Source organism: Puccinia triticina, chromosome 11A, assembly GCF_026914185.1.
Source record: "Puccinia triticina chromosome 11A, complete sequence".
In the NCBI taxonomy this organism is placed as follows: Eukaryota; Fungi; Basidiomycota; class Pucciniomycetes; order Pucciniales; family Pucciniaceae; genus Puccinia; species Puccinia triticina.
The window spans coordinates 6,917,948-6,933,824 of NC_070568.1; the positions used below are offsets into that span (position 1 = coordinate 6,917,948).

At 47.3% G+C, this 15,877-nt stretch overlaps 2 protein-coding genes across 2 annotated transcripts; one reads left to right on the top strand and one right to left on the bottom strand.

The window, feature by feature from the left end:
* Positions 1–1,306: 1,306 nt before the first annotated feature.
* PtA15_11A703 (uncharacterized protein) lies at positions 1,307–2,745 on the bottom strand (the record flags this gene model as incomplete). Its single annotated transcript, XM_053161640.1, has 7 exons — positions 1,307–1,579; positions 1,664–1,825; positions 1,867–2,025; positions 2,087–2,249; positions 2,306–2,457; positions 2,531–2,609; positions 2,687–2,745. The coding sequence occupies 7 exons, from the start codon at positions 2,743–2,745 to the stop codon at positions 1,307–1,309; spliced, it is 1,047 nt and encodes a 348-aa protein (XP_053025566.1).
* Positions 2,746–14,162: 11,417 nt separating this feature from the next.
* On the top strand, positions 14,163–15,043 carry PtA15_11A704 (uncharacterized protein; the record flags this gene model as incomplete). The annotated part of the gene is made up of 2 exons (XM_053161641.1): positions 14,163–14,709; positions 15,021–15,043. The coding sequence occupies 2 exons, from the start codon at positions 14,163–14,165 to the stop codon at positions 15,041–15,043; spliced, it is 570 nt and encodes a 189-aa protein (XP_053025567.1).
* Between the last annotated feature and the right edge of the window lie 834 nt (positions 15,044–15,877).

Here is a 15,877-nt window from a genome sequence, read left to right on the forward strand (position 1 = left end):
ATATATATATGCATACAAGTGCATTCACGCGGGGCGTGATGCTCTCGCTTAAACTTTGAAGTTAGTTTACACAAGGAAGGGATAATAATTAAGGGTACGTGTGAGTGAGGTACCCTAGGTTATTTTACCCTTAGAATCAGAATCTTCTATAATATTTTACTTATTGATTACACAAAGCTAAGTAATCAATTATTTACATATGTATTTAATGTTTTTGCGTAGTTTTACATATGTAAGAGTAATAATGTCTCTTTCATATGTAAAACTACTTTTTATATTTCCATTTGTATCTTGTCGCGGTGGCTCTGCCATAGTAGCTAGCTGACAGAGGCGGAGTGAGGAGGCTTGAAGATGGAGACTAAGAACTGGATGATTGCAGTGGGGAGATCAATCCAGACCCCAACAGTCTTAGTTGACAAGACATTTGTCACCGTCCCATCCACCCCTGTATTTCCTACAGCGGCCGGAAGCTTGATCCGGTCCAGAAACTTCACCTGGTTCTTTGCATTCAGCTTCAAGTAAACTGTGATCCTTGTTGTAACTACCCCAACCAAAGAGAAAAGAACCAATTCACTCAAAGGTATGGTTGAGGAGAAGGATCTGAATTAGAATCTTTCTGTAGAAAACAAAATTAAAGAAATCAGTGAATTGGGCTTCCAATGTGTATAATTTGGGGGGGTAGAATTTTACAACCCTTCTTTTACGAGTCATAAGCCTTGTAAATTGCATCCATTGTGAAATTATGACAAGCTGGGAGGCATTCATAATTTTCCACACGTCCTCCCATATTTTCCACCATTGTAAAACAAGCATTTTAAAAGATACGTTGTAATTTTTTTGTCCAACGGACTGAAATGTGATTTCACAAGTGATTCTCTTGCAATGATCTCCCTTGTAAAAAATAAGCCCCGCAAAATAGCATGTGGGGCCCAAAAACTTCAAATTCACAAGGCTTCACTTACAAGGGATGTATTTTTGTCTTCACAACGGTCGCAAAATTCTCACCAGGCAAAAGAAAATGTGAAATTTACGAGCCATATAAAAATTTGCAAGTGATAAATTGCAAAGCGCCAAACATGGAGAAACAAAAAATAAAAAAGAGACCACGGATACCCCCCGCCATCCCTAACCAAATTTAGCTTTACAAAGCCTTGACTCCCCAGAGGCTTTTTGCTTGCGACCTCCCGCTTGTTCCGATCCAGATGTCGCACTGACACTCTCTTGGGGCTCACAGGCAGCACCCCTGGGCTTTGTTTGAGCCATGGCAACCTCAGTGGCCTCCAAAGATGCCCCATCAATTACCTTCTTATCTGCCGCCGCCTCGATTTGCTGATCTTTGACTGTCCACCCAGCTGGCCTCAACGGTTGCTCGGACTTTCTTGAAGCGGAGTGCCCGGTCCACTTTGTCCAGCGTGGTCGAGATGATCAAGTGGTTATTGTGGAAGAGCTTGGACAACATTGGCATGACTTTGAAGTCGTCCCTCAACCCTAGGGAGCGCGGTAGCCGGGTATGACGGATCCGGGAGATCGTGGTCCCATTGGCTTTGGTTGATTGGCCATCCTCGTACTCAATCAAGACCTGGAACCCAGAATTGCAGTTGTATCCTTGCTATTCGTTCTGGCAGTTCCGATGGATCCTCAGCACTCCGCTACGGAACTGGACGTCCGAGCGCGCGCCCTGGAGCCACCATGGCCATCGTCTATTCTTCGAGGTAGCTTGGACAGCCTCCCAGGGTACCGAGATTGGGGAAAAGACAATTTTATTCTCTAGTGCGCGTAAGACCAGACGCACCTTTCGCCGCATCTGGACCTGGGTGTTCTGGTTCTGGGCAACAGATGCGCGCAGGTCAGCGGGGGTGGAGATACAGACGGGATCCGCGGGCCGTTGGTCATACTTGAAACCACCGTGAACAGGAACGGGACGACATCGGCGCGGCCAAAGAAGGTGGTCACACCAACAAGATCGGCTGCATTATGCGGCTTCCAGAAACAGTCGGGCCCAGTGAACTCGCTCCGGATAACGCTCTGTATTGCGAGCGCTTTTGAGTCTGCCCGCTGGCCCGCTTGGCCTGCAGCTTGGCTGTACCTCTCCGCACCAAGCCCCTCGAATAGTCGCACATTCTCTGTTCTCAACCAGTCGTTCCCCATGAGTTCCGTCAAAATTGACCAGACAAGGCGCTCCCAGAACCTCTTCCCACCATCGCAAGCGCTTCCCTTTGGCCATCCAGTACTTGGGCATGCCCAAAATCCTAAACCCATTGGAGTAAGATATCGTCACAAGAACAGAACACGCATTGAGACTCACAGCACACAAAGACTCTCGTCCCAAACTCGCCGGATCACTTCCTTCCAGAAATCAAAATTGGCCAAAAACAAGCTCTTGTCGATCTGGAGGTCTCGGTTAAAGGAGCTGATGAGTTGCTGTACCCTCTTGGAATGGATGTTGAGCAGATAAATCTGGAAGAACACATAGAGAAATAGTCAGTCAGTGGATGGTGTCAGCAATGTGCTCAATGTTTGGAGTGCGCACAAGCGTTGTCCAGATCAGAAGTATTGATCCAAACAGCAGTTCCTGGAAATGGATGATTGCCGAGCCGGCGCCGACGACGCTGCACAATAGAAGGAGGCGATGGTCAGCAAAAAGCCAGATGTGATATGGGCGAGGCTGAAGACCTGAGCAAAAGACAGAACTTGGTGTTTGTCGAGACACAGCTTGCCATTTGCATAGACGTTTGGATGGAACATTTTCAAGAGGAATTTCACCATTGGGGCTGGTGGTGATCAAATCAATCAGAGAATTTGAGTGTTTGCAGTTACTCCACTATTGCGATTGGGATGAGGGAGTTATGAAGGCAGACGGCAATAGAAGGCGGAAGGACATACTTTCAAGTGGGTGGAAATCCAATGTGATCGAGGCGTTGAGGCATGTAAATTTTGTGTGTCATGGTGAGTTGGAATAATTTTCCGGTGTGGTGAACCATTTGGTTGTCAGCTAGTTAGAAGCAGTCTGCTGCCACCACCATCAAGATCAGCAAGATACTCAGCAAGCATCAAGATCTAAAAGCAACCATCAAGATTCTCACTCATCCTCAAGACTTCAAGATCCTCAAGAACTTCCCCTTTCCCCATCCCTTTCTTATCCTTCAAATTCCTTCTCCCTTTTCCCCACTCTCCTCATTCTCACTTCCTCTTCCTTCCCCTTCTTCTCTTTCTTGGTCCTAACACAGATCTGTCTGTGGGTTTATTCCCAGTTGTTGTCTTTTTCTGGTTTTGTTTATTCCATGTACTTGGTCACGTTTAGTTCCATTTCCCCTGGTCCCTTTCTTATTTCTTATGGTTCTTATTGGTTTCATGTTTTCAGCTCTTGGTTCTATTTCTCTTCCTGTTTCCTTGTTGGTGTTGTCTTTTTCTTCCCTTTTCTCTGTTGTCTGTTGTGTGTGTGTGCGCGCATGGCGCGCGAGGAGATGATGACATGTCTGTGACAGGCCTCCAGGAATCCAAGTTCCCAGCGAACTTGGAGGATGGGAGGCCATAGCATCCTGGTCTGATCCAAGTCAGGGGTTATCAATAAATCGATCTTTTTCCGAGTCCCATCCCAGAGTCCATCATATCAACAAGAATCCTTTCCTTGAATCCCTTCTCAACAACACAACCGCCGCCGAGGATCCAAACCCCGGCGAAACATCTCAAAACCACTTCCCCCAACGCTATCAACCCGAATCCCTACGACTCATCCAGACCATCCGTGAGGGCAGCTCCCAGAGCACCTTTTCCCCTCCCAGCGCTGCCGCCGGCCTAGCACCGGACGGAGCTCCATACCGGGCAAATACAGCATTGTAAAATAAAGGCTTGTAACCTGTATCCCGTAAAAATACATTTTGGAGTTCAGATGAAGAAATTCCAAAGGATGTGTCACAAGGTTTGTGAAACATGCAGTGTAATATTATGTAAAAGCTATCTACATAGTATATTTGCATAGTATGTTTTACAATGAATAATTTACAAGGGCCAAAACAAGTCCGAAAGCACCGGAAAAATACATATTACCGTATACATCCCATAAAATCCCAATGCATCCCTTTCACAAGGATTATGCCTTGTGAAATAAGTTTTGTAAAATTCACGGACCCGGTATAATTCCACACAGATATTTGATACACGTAAAAGGATGTGAGGTTCAGCGACAGGGATAGGTGATACACAATGGAAAGCACCAAGATTTGCTATTTACCCTATGGGGAAAGTCAATGGACCGGGAAAATAAATACATAGTCGCTTGTTTCTTGAGGAGATCAAGCCTAAACTTTTGTGCTGTAATGCACAAAGATCCCAATGGGTGGATGAAAAAGCAAAAAAAGGCAAAGGAACGGGAAAATAAATAGTCCGTGGGCGCTTGAGGATATCACAAATTAACACGCCGGGAAAGCAACATAAGGACGGCCGCATAAAGTAATGTGGTGAACTATTGTAGCGGTTGGAAAAGCAGTTGTATCCAGATCGAAGGGAAGAACAGAGCATTCCAGATGTTGTAGGACCAATTTAGGTGTTGCGATTGGAGAGTGGGACCAAGTTGGCAGGTAATGCTTTTTAGATGAAGAACAAAAGAATTGAAAGTAGCCTAATTGAGCAATTGGAAAAGTGATATGCACAAAACAATAAAAATAAGCCCAGCATTGTACCCAACCTGGCACGTGGAACTGTGTGCATTTTGAGAAGGCATAAAAGGAGGCGACCCAGAACTGATTATTCCCCAGGCTGCTGGGGTGTATTGATTGGCTCTAGCCAAATTATTGTCTCCCCAGCGTTTGTGCCTTCATACAGGTAGTTGCGTTGATATTTGACCTTTTTTTTGTGGTCGGAGCTTCCATAGGAACTGCTGCCAAAAAAAAATATAGTCATGTCCACGCAATTATCTGTTTTTAATAAACACACCCCCCAGGACTGTTTATCCCTCAGAATATTATTACAGCAAAGTTTAACCCATATGTTCAAAGTTGGTTTGCATAATTTTATGCATGCATAAATCATAAAATCATAAAAATCTTTTGGTGAGGAAATTTTGTATTACATAATCAGACAGTCATATCCCCTGCAAAAAAGATTTTATGATTTTATGATTTATGCATGCATAAAATTATGCAAACCAACTTTGAACACCATAACTCTATAGCTAAACAGTGCTTTCATTCTCAACCATCTTTCAATTCAGGAATAACATCAACTCTTGATTACCCTTACCTTTCTGTAGGTAAAACCACGAACCCAAGTTGAGTTATTCCTTGGATGCCTATTAACACCCTGTGTTGATCTGGATGCGCCTTCACCAGGAAAAAAAAGTAGTCACTTGATGGCAAGTGACATGATTCAGCTTTGCTTTCAGCTCCAACACTGCTCCAATGCTGCTCCTCTCCACCAGCACATCTGGGGCTCACATGATAGGTGTCAGGATCAAAGCACTCAATGTGAAAAAACCAGATGATGCTCAGCTTTGGCCCTGGCCCAGCTGATGCTCAGCTTTTACCCTAGCTGATGCTCAGCTTTTACCCTAGCTGAGCTGATGCTCAGCTTTTACCCTAGCTGAGCTGATGCTCAGTTTTTCCCCTGGCCCAGCTGATGCTCAGCTTTGGAACTGGCCACCTGATGATTATCTTTGGCCCTGGCACAGCTGATGCTCAGCCTTGTCCATGGCTCAGCTGATGCTCAGCTTTGGCCCTAGCCTAGCTAATCTTCAGCTCTGGTCCTGTCCAAGCTGATTCCCATCTTTTTCCCCGGCCAGGCTCAGCTGATACTCAGCAAGCTGAGCATCAGCTGGCCAGCTGGCCCAGGACTGGGCCAAAGCCAAGCATCAGCTGGGACAGGACTAGGAGAAGGCTGAGCAAGGACTGGTACAAAGCTGAGCATCAGCTGCGCCAGGACTAGTACAAAGCTGAGCATCACCTGCGCAAGGAATGGTCAAACGGCTTTATTCCAATTCTGAGAGTGAGCTGCGTGAAAAAGCTGAGTATGAGCTGGGCAGAAAAGCTGAGTATGAGCTGGGTACCAAAGCTGAGTATCAGCTGGACAGAACTGAGGATCAGTTGGGCTCATCAAAAACTGAACAGGACCTCCTTGGTAAATTTTGGAAGTTGAGGAGATGGTTGGGAGATTGGGGTAAATAGTGGATAGATATTGGATAGATGGTGGGTAGCTGGCTGGAGCTGGTGTAACCGCCTTGGCCTCTAGTTTGGAATTAAACTGTCAAGCTTCATGTCAGCTTACTTACAAAAGATTATCCTAAAAAAATGTGGTTTACAATAGCCCGGTTCACATTGGATTTTTAAGGCCATTTTTATCCATTTTATCATTAAAATTTATCATTTTTTTCAAGTTGGTCAGATTCTTCTGAAACTACTTTTTCTGATGATTGAAAAATTTGTTGAAATTTTATGATAAAATCAGATAAAAATCCAAGTATATTAAAGCTTCAGGTTTGCAGAAAAAAAATTCAAGGGTTTCCCCTACACATGAGCAAATTACAAAAAAAATGAAAAAAAAATCAAGGGTTTCCCCTATACATGAAGCAATTACAAAAAAAAATGCCATGGTTTCCCATTTTACAAAACAAGCAAATACAGGCTCAATTGACCTCACAATTCACGCACAACACACAAAAAAAAGCTAAAAATAAAATTCAAATAACCAAAAACAAGAGAAAAAAAAACCCCGCTCCCTGCCACCCAGCGCAGCAAGCTGACGCACCGTGGCCCAACGCCCATCCCTGTTATGGAGCTCCGTCCGGTGCTAGGCCGGCGGAAGCGCTGGGAGGGGAAAAGGTGCTCTGGGAGCTGCCCTCACGGAAGGTCCGGATGAGTCGTAGAGATTCGAATGGATAGCGTAGTGGAAGTGGTTTTGAGATTGTTTCTCCGGGGTTTTGATCCTCGGCGGCGGTTGTGTTGGTTTGAGAAAGAGGATTCTGGGAAGGGACTCTGGGGATTCTTTGGACTTGGATTCGGAAAAAGATCAATGAATTGATAACTCCTGACTTGGATCAGAACAGGTGCTATGGCCTCCCATCCTCCAAGTTCGCCGGGAACTTGGATTCCTGGAGGCCTGTCACAGACATGTCATCATCTCCTTGCGCGCCATGCGCGCGCACACACCACAGAAAACAGAGAGATAGAAAAGAAAAAAGACAACACAAAGAAGAAAAAGGAAGAGAAATAAAACCAAGAGCTGAAAACATGAAACCAATGAGGACCACAACTTAAGAAGATGAGAAAGGAACCAGGAAGAATGGAAATGGACATGGCTGAGGAAGACAAGGAAGAAACAAAACCAGAAAAGACAAACAACTAGGAATAAATCCACAGGTAGTTCTGTGTTAGGACCAAGAAAAAGAGAAGAGGAGACAGAGAGGAAAGTGAGAAATAGGAAGAGGGGAAAAAAGGGAAGCTGAGAGGACTTGGGAAGGTGATATTGAGATTTGAATCTTGATCTTGAGGGTGGTTTTCTTGAGGGCTGATCTTGAAGATTGAAACTGAAGCTGACTACCATTTTGACCACCACATCCACCCACCACTTGGAGTCTGTCCCTAGACTCCTTTGACCTTCTTCCAGCTTGAAGTTGCTGAGAGGAACCTGGCAAGAAAACAAACAAAGATCCCGATGGCGGCTCACGAGTGTGGCGAAGGTAGGGTTTGAAACGCTGGTGGGTATCTACCCTTGGAGGTGCACATTGGAGAGAACTTACTTTGAGTCTCCAATCCCTCCGCGGTGTCCCATCCTCCACCTCATTCGCCTGGGCCTTTAAACTCGGGTAAGCTTGAGGTTCTTCAATCTCCTGCTTGTATTGAAATGAGGTGTCTTGAGCAACAAATCCTTCATCCTGAAACAAGGAGTTCGGATGCTCACCATCTTGATCCTGAAACAAGACAGCGTGTGAGGAAGGATGTTGAGAATTTTGAGCAAGCAATGACAAATGTAGTTTATTCTCATCGCGGAGACCGATTGGAAGCGGATCCCAGTGCAGGAACCATGCCGTCAAGATCAAGATGAAAAGAAGTAGTTTACCCTTGTTGCGGAGGTGATCTTCAGATGTCCAAAGGGGGTCGGGGTCGGGGCCTACTCCTGTTCGGCTCTGCGTGAGGAAAAGATCCACCTTCACCACCAAAGTGAAAGAGACCAGTAGAAGGCTTGAGTCAATTTCTAGTCTCTCTGCCTCCACTAAAATAGAACCCCCTCGACCACGCTCCAACTGAAGTATCGGTAGTTTACCCTCATTTCGGAGGCGATCTTGGGATGTTGGGATTGGATCGGAGCCTACTCCAGTTCGACTCCATGCAAGTCCAGGATCGGCCTCACCATGCAAAACGAGAGGAAGCAAAAAACCGCTTGAGTTGATTCGACAATCTGAAAAGTGAGGTGATTGACCAAAGCTGTCAATTGTTAGACTCATTTTGATATTAAGCTCGGCACGATCCAGAGGGATGATTCTCTTCCCAACATCAGCGGTCTTCAGTTCTTTGTCGGCTAGCGGGCGTGTCCTTGATGATATCGAGTCAAAACTGACAGAGCGCTTCAAAATTAGCTCAAACGAAGAGCGTTTAGCTGGACTTAGTTCTTCAACCAATTGATCGCAAAGCTCAGGGGAAAAGGCTATGCCCTCCGTAGGTGGAGTAACAGAAGAAGGTTCCGAAGACAGGGGATTCTCATCTTGCTTCTGCGAGGGATTGTGTTGATCGGATTGAGAAAAAGGATCCAGCGTGTTGGCGAAGATTTCTTGAGTGAGGCCAGCTTCCGACTGGAAGACAGGAGGATTACACGACAGGATCAAGTTGAAAGACAGTCCTTCAGCCGAATGCAGCTCTCCAGTTGATCCCTGAAGATTGGTCTCGACGTCCATGTATTCTTCTTCTGAATCTGAGCCCGTATGCGCAAGCTCCTTATATGGCCTAAGGCCTGGAGGAAAGGAAACACAGGGAAGGTCGAAGGACTCTAGATTTTCATCTCGCGTGGGATCCTCAAAAGGTCTGAGACCCGGGGGACAAGGCACAGAGAGAATATTTAAAGACTTGTGATTTTGGTCAAGCCTGTGAGAAGGGTCGGATTGATTGGCTCGAGAAAAGGGATTGGCTGTGAGGACTGAGGGGGGCTTAGGATCTGAAATAGGCTTCTTGATCTCTTGGGCAACGAGAATTTCTGACGGGGAAGCGGGTGAATCCGACCACGAAAGGCGTTCGGCCAACGCGGATCCAGCTTCTCTTGAATCTTTGGTTGTTCTCTCTAAGACCTCATCTCCAAACTGAGTTGAGGAAAGTCTTGCTGTATGTAACGGTTTGGGTGAGCTCGGCAATGGAGGTTGAGCAATCAGAGAGAATGTTTCATAACATAAGCTCTTCACTTCTTCAAGGGTGTCGATATAAAGAAACTTCCCGACTAGCGCAGCAACAAGTGAATCCCAAGATTGACGAAAGGCTGGACAGTCCTCAGCAAATGAGCGGCGTTCTTCTTCCAACCACGAACGGCCTAGAAACTTGAGATCCTGAAGTGTGAACTGTACGATGTTTACATGGCGAACGAGACAATCAGGATCTGGAATATGGGCTTGAGGCACTTGAGGAATCAAAAGCTCCATCTCTCTGCGCTTCTCTGATTGCGGGGCCTCAGAAATATCGTCAACAGTCGCTAGATCTCCCAAAACGCCATTCGGACGACGAGTGGTTTGCAAAATGTGCATGACTTTGTTGACGGCCTCGCTGAGCTTCTCAAAAACCGGGAGCTGAAATCGGCCATTGCGCGTCGTTATTCTTATCTTTTTCCTGGTGAGCTCTGCGCGGATCTGCTCCTGAACACGGACAGAGAAGGCCAGATAGTAGTCGGTTCTGGTCTCTTCGATGGTACCAATCTGCTTGTTTGCAAGCAGGTAGGACTGAATCTGATCCCAGGACTTCCAAAAGACTTGATAGTCCTGAGCTGATGAAATACCTCCCTTAGCCGACCACGTTGTGGTGGGCAAACCGGTAGTCAAGTGAATTTTCAGTTCTCGAATTTCACCGGCGCTCATATCAAGAATCAAGATCCAGTTCTCAAGACTCAAGCTATCATCACAAAACTCAAGATCAAGACCCACAAGCCTCAAGGTTCTCAAACTGTCCCTTCTTCTCATCCCTTATTCCTCATTCCCCTCTTTATTCCCTCCTCCTTCCCTTTCTTGGTCCTAACACAGCTTGTGCTGTGGGTTTTATTTCTTTGCCTTTGGTTTCTGATCTATTTCTCTTATTCCTTTGTCTGGTTTGTGTCATTTCTCCCTCATTTCTTATTCCCTTCTTTCTACTCTATTTCTATCCTGCTGAGCTCTGTTGTCCTGTTCTGTTTTGATTCTGTTTTCTGTTCCTTTTGTGTTCTTGTCTATTTGTGTTGTGTTGTGTGCGCGCGCACGGAGCGCAAGGAGATGATGAAATGTATGTGACATGTTGCCTCCCCGAGTCCAAGTTCGCAGAACTTGGAGGAGGGGAGCGGCATGGCATTCTGATCCGCCATCTCGAGTCCGGAGTCTAGAAACAAGAGTGAAGAGTCTTACGAATTCCCCTTCCCCTTGACGAATCCCTCAAATCATCCCAGAATCCTCAACAAAACCGCCGCCGAGAATCCAACCCTTGGCGAACTCTCAAAACCACCTCCACAACGCTATCACCTCAAATCTTCCGTCTCATTTTTCCGGACCGATCCGTGAGGGCAGTCACTCGACACCATTCCCCTCCCAGCGCTGCCACCGGCCTAGCACCGAGCGGAGCTCCATAACGTCTGAGCAAGAACTTCAAGATCTTGACGCAAGAACCGAGGAACCTCAACTTGTCCCCAGTACCGTAACATAGCAGCTTTCAGCTTGAGCCAATTGTTATCTTTGAAGCCATCAACCGTCTCAAGAATGTCCAACACATCGTAGTTGAGAATGAAACATCGAAGCTGATAAGCCATATCCGTTTCCGAGGCTCCACTGACTTTGGCCGCTGTCTCATACAAAGCTAGAAATCCTTCCACATCCGTACCGTCAAAACCCAGATCCTCATCATGGGGTACAATCTTGACCATCGTAGCGAATCCTAAGGATAAATTTGACGGAAAATAGGGTGCGGCTCACAGAGTGGCGATGATGCTTTGACAATGTAGAAGCTTTGGAGGTGCTACTAAGTGGAGGGGACTTACTTTTGTAGCCCTAATGCCCCGCCGCTGAACACCAGAAAGAAGAAAAACAGAAATAGGAGTGTTTGGAGCCTGAAACGACTTGATCTTGTACGTGATGATTGAATGGATGAGATGCTGAGAGGGAATTGCTCTGAGGCACTGTTGGCGCCTCAAAGGAATCCACTCGGGGAGAGAGAGGCCCGCACGATCGATCGCTCGAGATTGTTTGTGTTCGTGGATGTGCGGGATAGTTGAGAGAACAGAACCAGACTCCGTTCAGCTGGAATCCTCCTGGATTTGGATGGATAAAAAAAATCAAGAGAAAGGATCAAAAGAAAAGGATACTGATAACCGCCAAACGCCTCAAAACCACAGTGCGAGACTGTAAATCTTGAGGTTGCTGGTTCGATCCCGGCTCGGGGGACCAAATATGGAGCTCCGTCCGGTGCTAGGCCGGCGGCAGCGCTGGGAGGGGAAAAGGTGCTCTGGGAGCTGCCCTCACGGAAGGTCCGGATGAGTCGTAGAGATTCGAATGGATAGCGTAGTGGAAGTGGTTTTGAGATTGGGTGGGGAGCGTGAGGAGTTTCAATCTCGGCCTAATCACTTGTCTTGTTATCCGCACTGTTAGGATTTTCCTACGTAAGCTTCTTCCTTTATGGAGGAGGTGTAGTTTCTTGTGGATCCTAGGGGAATGTCTCACATACCCCGCGTCCTGTCCTAGGATGGTGCTATTGATGAGGGATGAGAGCGAAGAGGCAAAGCTAGTCTGCATGTCGTTGAAGTGTTGGACTGCGGCGGCTTCCGTTTCCTCGGTGATCAAGTCCTCGTCCTCCCCATAGCCTTGAGCTATGGCCGAGTCGAGTTCATCAATTGCCGCCGTCGCTGCTTTTTCCATTTCTGGGTATAGGTCGTCTTGATCGTCGGATACGCTGGCCACACCCGCTGGGCGAGAGGTTGCTCGACCGGCGCTGGTGTTGGGGGGATGGTTAGATGGACCTTTCGAAGAGCTCCACGCTTGTGGGGCGGAGTAGTTAGACGGTTTGACCGGAGTAACCCAACTGTCAGGGACATTGACTCGATTTTTGTCGCGGGGGGCCGAGCAGGTGCCATTCGGTGAACCACAGTGTTCCCTGCACCAGTGACAGCGTCCTAACAAATCCAAATACGAATGGATCCTCCAACGTAACTCATCCGACATCCGTCCGGTTGGTTTTCCATCTGAGGATGCTTGAGTGGTTGCATTTGCCTGGGAGTTCAGCGGCTTGCCTCGGTTCGATGGTGGTAGGCGTTTTGGCAGGGCCTCGTAGAATGTTTGGACACGCTTTGCAAAGCGGTTGTATTCGAAGGGCTCCGCTTCAAGCAACTCAAATTTTTGTACGTTGCCTTGCAGTTCCTCCGGGAGGCCGATGGTCATCCATTCCGCAAGACTGAGGTCCGAGATAACTGGGGATTCGCAGTCAAAGTTGACCATTTGCTGGAGTGTTCGAGCGCGCGTTTTGAACTGAGTGAAAGTCTCCGTGTTTTCCAGATTGTTTCGCCGGGGTTTTGATCCTCGGCGGCGGTTGTGTTGGTTTGAGAAAGAGGATTCTGGGAAGGGACTCTGGGGATTCTTTGGACTTGGATTCGGAAAAAGATCAATGAATTGATAACTCCTGACTTGGATCAGAACAGGTGCTATGGCCTCCCATCCTCCAAGTTCGCCGGGAACTTGGATTCCTGGAGGCCTGTCACAGACATGTCATCATCTCCTTGCGCGCCATGCGCGCGCACACACCACAGACAACAGAGAGATAGAAAAGAAAAAAGACAACACAAAGAAGAAAAAGGAAGAGAAATAAAACCAAGAGCTGAAAACATGAAACCAATGAGGACCACAACTTAAGAAGATGAGAAAGGAACCAGGAAGAATGGAAATGGACATGGCTGAGGAAGACAAGGAAGAAACAAAACCAGAAAAGACAAACAACTAGGAATAAATCCACAGGTAGTTCTGTGTTAGGACCAAGAAAAAGAGAAGAGGAGACAGAGAGGAAAGTGAGAAATAGGAAGAGGGGAAAAAAGGGAAGCTGAGAGGACTTGGGAAGGTGATATTGAGATTTGAATCTTGATCTTGAGGGTGGTTTTCTTGAGGGCTGATCTTGAAGATTGAAACTGAAGCTGACTACCATTTTGACCACCACACTGTCTAGCAGGGTTAAAAAGCGTTGGGAGGAAGGCCCCCAGCCCTAAAGAACAAGGGGGGCCCACGAATATCCCCCGCCAGACTGTGCAAATGCAACAGCAGACGGGGGTGAGGCAACCCCCAAGCTGGAATTACAGCCTGTGAGTCGCCTGAGGAACTCACACCTCAAACTCACCGCCCTTCTTATAGGCGTTCCACCCCGCCAAGCTTGATGCAACCCAAAGACCACGCCATACCCGCAACCCATCCCGCCACACTGTCCCCAATACGATGCCCAAAGCCACCCCAACCAACGCCACCTCCCAAACATTCAACAGAGCTATGACGACGGGACGAGTGGGGCGTCAAATTGGCGGCGACCGTGGCGCCCCATTGACCCCGCATGGGAAACTACACCCAATCAAGAGGGGACGGGGCGCCACCAACTTTGAAAAAACAGCCACACCAAATCGGCGCCCCTTGTGACCCATAATTGCCACGGCGTGGTGCATACAAGAGCCACCGCCCACCCCAAAAGACTGGGATACGGCTATTCAATAGTCCACCAAGACACCGCGCGGGGGCTACGGGATAGCCGTTTGGGCGATCTCGGTTCTTGTCGGTTCGCTTCGTTACAGTGCACTTGTTTACATGTGTGAACTTGTGCGCATGTAAACCAAGTTCGACCAACCCCAGTCAGCCAGGAGCGGATCGGAGCAATCCGGCTCATACACCGGCTCAAGCCCGGCGTCCAAGTCCTTTTCTCACCCCTCAACGGCGGCACCATAGGCAGACTCATCCCGGCAACGGTTCGATTCCTCAGGCCCCACGTTACGTCATGGCAAACCCCAACTCCCCCCCCCGGAACCGTAGCAGGCGACGCCGCCGCACAGATACCTCGTATCAGACGTTAAATACCGGGACCTCTAGACGCAGCCGGACTCTTAGGGACCGCTCGTATCAGCACGACGCCGAGCATCGACGTTATGGTCAATCTGTTCAGCTCGCCGGACGACTTCACCATCCAGTTTCTGGGCAAGCCTTGAGAGCTCAAGAAAGGGGACCACAAGAGTCACCTGCTCCCATTCAACCATTACTAGGCAGCTTCATCGATAATGACTTGCGTAGAGCTGACGAAGATGGGAATGAGATCATTTCTACTCATGCAGAATATTTCCGTCTTCGCCGCTACGCTGAAAAAAGAGATCGCATTAATCAACAATGGAGCCTTGTCGAAACCCAAGCCCTGGCCACCTATCTTTTGTGCCAGCAAAAAACAAAGAACTGGACTATTCCTGCTGTCGGATTCGAATCACCTATTGATATCTGTACATGCGAATTGACAAACATCCATCAACGACCGGTTGACTTGGTGGACATACTCGGTGAGTTATTTACCATGGAAACATCCCTTGGATCCCACAATTAATCCACAAAAACTTGTTGAAATATGTAGAGCGCCACCCAAGCCAACTCATCTCATTTTGCAAGTGTACGCCGGACCCCATCCAACTCATGCACCATGGCTACTTTGCATGCTCAGTCAAAAAGCCCCGATCTGCCTTCTCAATCCGGCTGGTCCAATACCACCACTTACTATGGAAAGCCTCCGCAGTATCCGGATCCGCCTTTATCCAATCCCTTTCATCCTATCTCGATAGTTGAAGCAGCAGCCCATTGTTCAATCGTGGATCAGATCGCAAGCGACGAGACCTTTGAGTTCCATTCACCCACTGTACTGATCTCTATCGTCGCATCTTAGACGGCCAAAGAAAGCTATTCGAAGATGGCCTACAACTCACCAAACACGATAAGTGGGCCAGCAAATGTCCACGTTGCTTCGGTCCAAGTCAAAATGAAACTAAGGCAAACGAAGCTGAACCCGACGTGATGATTGCAATGGATGGCAACTTCCAGCAACGACACTATGCATATGCAAGTAAAGACAACCCTCGTGAAGATCAGTACCCGCATAGCTTCCTTCCCCCCTCAAAGGTTCATTTGGATGTAGCAGCTATCGAAGAGACAGATGAATCAGCAGTCGGAATCAATGTGAGTTCCAATCATACCAATCACCCAACTGAAGTTTGCTATGTATCTTAAACACATAAGTTGTTGTTCCCACTAGCCACCTTGCTCTGATCAACACAAGGCAGCAGACGATACTCGAAATGATTCAACATGGGACAAATGTGATGACAATGGACTATTTGCGAGCACATGTCGACATGATGTCCCACTAATGCACATTAATGTCTATAAAACCGGTGAAAAGTGAGTACTCCATCTATCAAATTGCTGTTTTATGGCAATGTTTATACTTGTACTAATTTAGTTTCATCTTTCAAGGCTATTCTACCCGGTCTCTCTCCTTTGAAACATATTGCTTGACTTGCCAAATCATAAGCTTGGGGTGCTGTACAATATTGGATGTCACCTCAAAACTCACATTCAAAAGGTATCCATCCACATAACCTCAGCATCAGACTAGGCCATGAATTTCAACTCTGACTATTATGTTGTCTTTACTCTGTAGCAAGGCCTATTAAGTGA